Genomic DNA, 2,721 nt, shown 5'->3' on the forward strand with positions numbered 1-2,721 from the left:
AATACCTTAGTATTCGATTCGATCGTTTACCGCCCCTAATTATGGGCATGCGGGCGGTCAACGGGGCGAGTCACGTTTCGCGGTTCGTGAAGCGTACGTCATGGAACATAGCGGCGCGCCTAAAAATTGGCGTAACGGGATCGATTACGGCTAGCGCTCAACCCGACCCACTTTCAGTCTGCACCCGCATTCTGCACGTGCGCCATTCCCACCCCTTCACCGGCTACGCGCCGTCACACAACCCCCTTCCCCATCAGCAACCATTCTTTTCATTTTTCGAAAAATTTTATTTTATTTTATTTTATTTTTTACTTCTCGAGGCTCAAAGGCCTCTCTCATCTGGGTCTTCTCCCCTTTCTTCATTATTCAATGTTACTCTCGATATATTCTAAAAATTAAATAAATTATATCAAACGTCTCTCTCTCAGATTTGCGCTCGATGTCCAGATTATAGCTCTGTGATGTCTGCAATGGCAAAAGTGCCTACAGTAACAATGGGTCAAAGATCAGATCAGAAGGCGAGTCTTTGAAGGCCCAACTCCCAAATACGTCCCTCTCCTCGCATCAAGATCCAATTTTGACCCCATTTCTCAGAACAATGAAGCTGGACACGGCAACCCAAGTCATCGATGTGGAAACAGCGGTCAAAGATGGGATCTTCGGCGGCGGCGGCGGGGGCGGCGGAGCTCCCGTTCGGTCCGGTCGCCGCCTGCGAACAAGGTGGACCTCAAGAAAATGATAGAGGAGCTGGACTCGGCGGAGGAAGACATCCCGACGGTGTTCATATGCCCCATCTCGCTCGAGCCCATGCTGGATCCCGTCACCCTCTGCACCGGCCAAACCTACGAAAGATCCAACATTTTGAAGTGGTTCTCCCTCGGTCACCTCACCTGCCCCACTACGATGCAGGAGCTCTGGGACGATGCGGTCACCCCCAACTCCACCCTCGCGCCATTTGATACTGCTTGGTTCTCACAACCGCTTACCGGTCGCGCTTTAAAAAGCGTGCCGAGGACTCCAGCGGCCGAGCCTCCGAGCTCTTGGATTCGCTCAAGAGGGTTAAAGGCCAGCTCAGAGTACAAACCCTTAAAGATCTTAACAAATTGGTGATTGCCCATCCCTCTGTGAAGAAAACACTGGCTACCTCTAATGGCATTGCCGTGATTTCTTCGCTTCTGGGTCCGTTCACTTCGCACGCCGTCGGGTCCGAGGCTGTTGCCATTCTTGTCAATCTTGACATTGATTCGGATTCGAAGGCTAACCTGATGCAGCCCGCGAAGATTTCGCTGGTTACCGACATGTTGAATGAAGGTACGATTGAAACTAAGGTCAATTGCACTAAATTCATCGATGTTCTGATGGGAGATAAGAATTTCCGGTCTGAGATTGTGTCGAGTATGAGTCTTTTGGTCGGAATCTTGAGGTTGGTGAAGGATAGGAGATACCCAAATGGGGTCCTGGCTGGATTGGATCTTTTGAAGAAGATTTGTTCTCATGAACAGGTTAGAACTCTAATAGTTAGTGTTGGCGCAGTGTCTCAAATCGTCGAGCAATTGGTGCATTTGAATTCAGAATGCTTAGAATTAGCTTTGCGGATCCTGGACGATATATCGGGGATCCCTGAAGGGAGGATAGCGTTGAAGGATTGCCCTCAGACGATACCAAACATGGTGAGGTTGTTGATGAGAGTATCTGAGAACTGTACTCAGTTTTCGCTGTCGATTTTGTGGGCAGTTTGCAAATTAGCACCAGATGAGTGCGCGCCGGTGGCTGTTGAGGCTGGGCTGGCGCCGAAGCTGTTGCTTGTGATTCAGAGCGGGTGTAGCCCTGAACTGAAGCAGAGATCGGCGGAGTTGTTGAAGCTTTGTAGTTTGAATTATACCGCGACGATATTTATGTCAAAATGCAAGCTAACGAGAACAATCCAATGATGGGATTTGTGATTCTGTGGTGAAATCTTTCTTCGCCCCAAATGAGGAGATTGGGACCAAAGGAGCAAGAGAGGAGGTTTTGTGTTGAAAGGAGAGAAGATGTGCTGCTCTACTCTGTTGTGTATTATAAACACCGGATGATTTTTTTTCCTGTTCCCTTGATCCTTCACACAATTGGAGAAACATCGGTCTCTGAAAATCAAAGAAAGAATCGGTTTGAAAATCGATAGGGTTCTCGCGGTTGGATTGGATCGAGTGAAGCGGGAATTTCTCCCTCAATAATAAGATTTGAGGCTTGTCTATTTGAGTGGCAATTTTTGGCCTGTGATAGGCTTTTTCGCCTTTTTCGCCCCCCCTCCCCCTCCATCCATGTGAAAAAATCCTAATCGAGCCTGTAAATCTCCTTCTTTCCTTCTTCTGTTTGTAATTTGATAAGCATCAAAATTTGACGGCCTGGTTTTGTTTGAGAAATACGACGTGAATCAGCTCGTGTGGCTTAAGTCATCATAATGGCCTTCTATTTCGCTCATTCGTTCAGTTCAGTTCAATCCTCATTGCTGTCGAAGTGATGCGCATTGAGGTGATCGGATTGGGGGGAAAAGAGACGTATTAGTCTTCAGGGAAAGATTGGAGGTGAATTGGGAGACCAGTTTCACATTATTTTAGGTTGGAAAGCAGGGGGGGCTTTGTTGCACTAGGGAGGGAGGCGTAGTGCTTGCTGCTGCTGCTGCTGCTGTTGCTGTTGATGTCGTTTGTGTGTGGCTTGCTCCTACTTTTGGGATGGTGGAGA

General features: G+C 48.2%; 1 protein-coding gene across 1 annotated transcript; it reads left to right on the forward strand.

The window, feature by feature from the left end:
• On the forward strand, window positions 321-2,402 carry LOC109834270 (U-box domain-containing protein 30-like). Its single transcript, XM_020402251.1, is given in 3 exon segments — window positions 321-694; window positions 697-987; window positions 990-2,402. Coding segments are annotated over 3 exon segments (1,329 nt in total). The 5' UTR covers window positions 321-598; the 3' UTR covers window positions 1,932-2,402.

The sequence above is a fragment of the Asparagus officinalis genome, chromosome 3 (assembly GCF_001876935.1).
Source record: "Asparagus officinalis chromosome 3, Aspof.V1, whole genome shotgun sequence".
NCBI classification, from domain to species: domain Eukaryota; kingdom Viridiplantae; phylum Streptophyta; class Magnoliopsida; order Asparagales; family Asparagaceae; genus Asparagus; species Asparagus officinalis.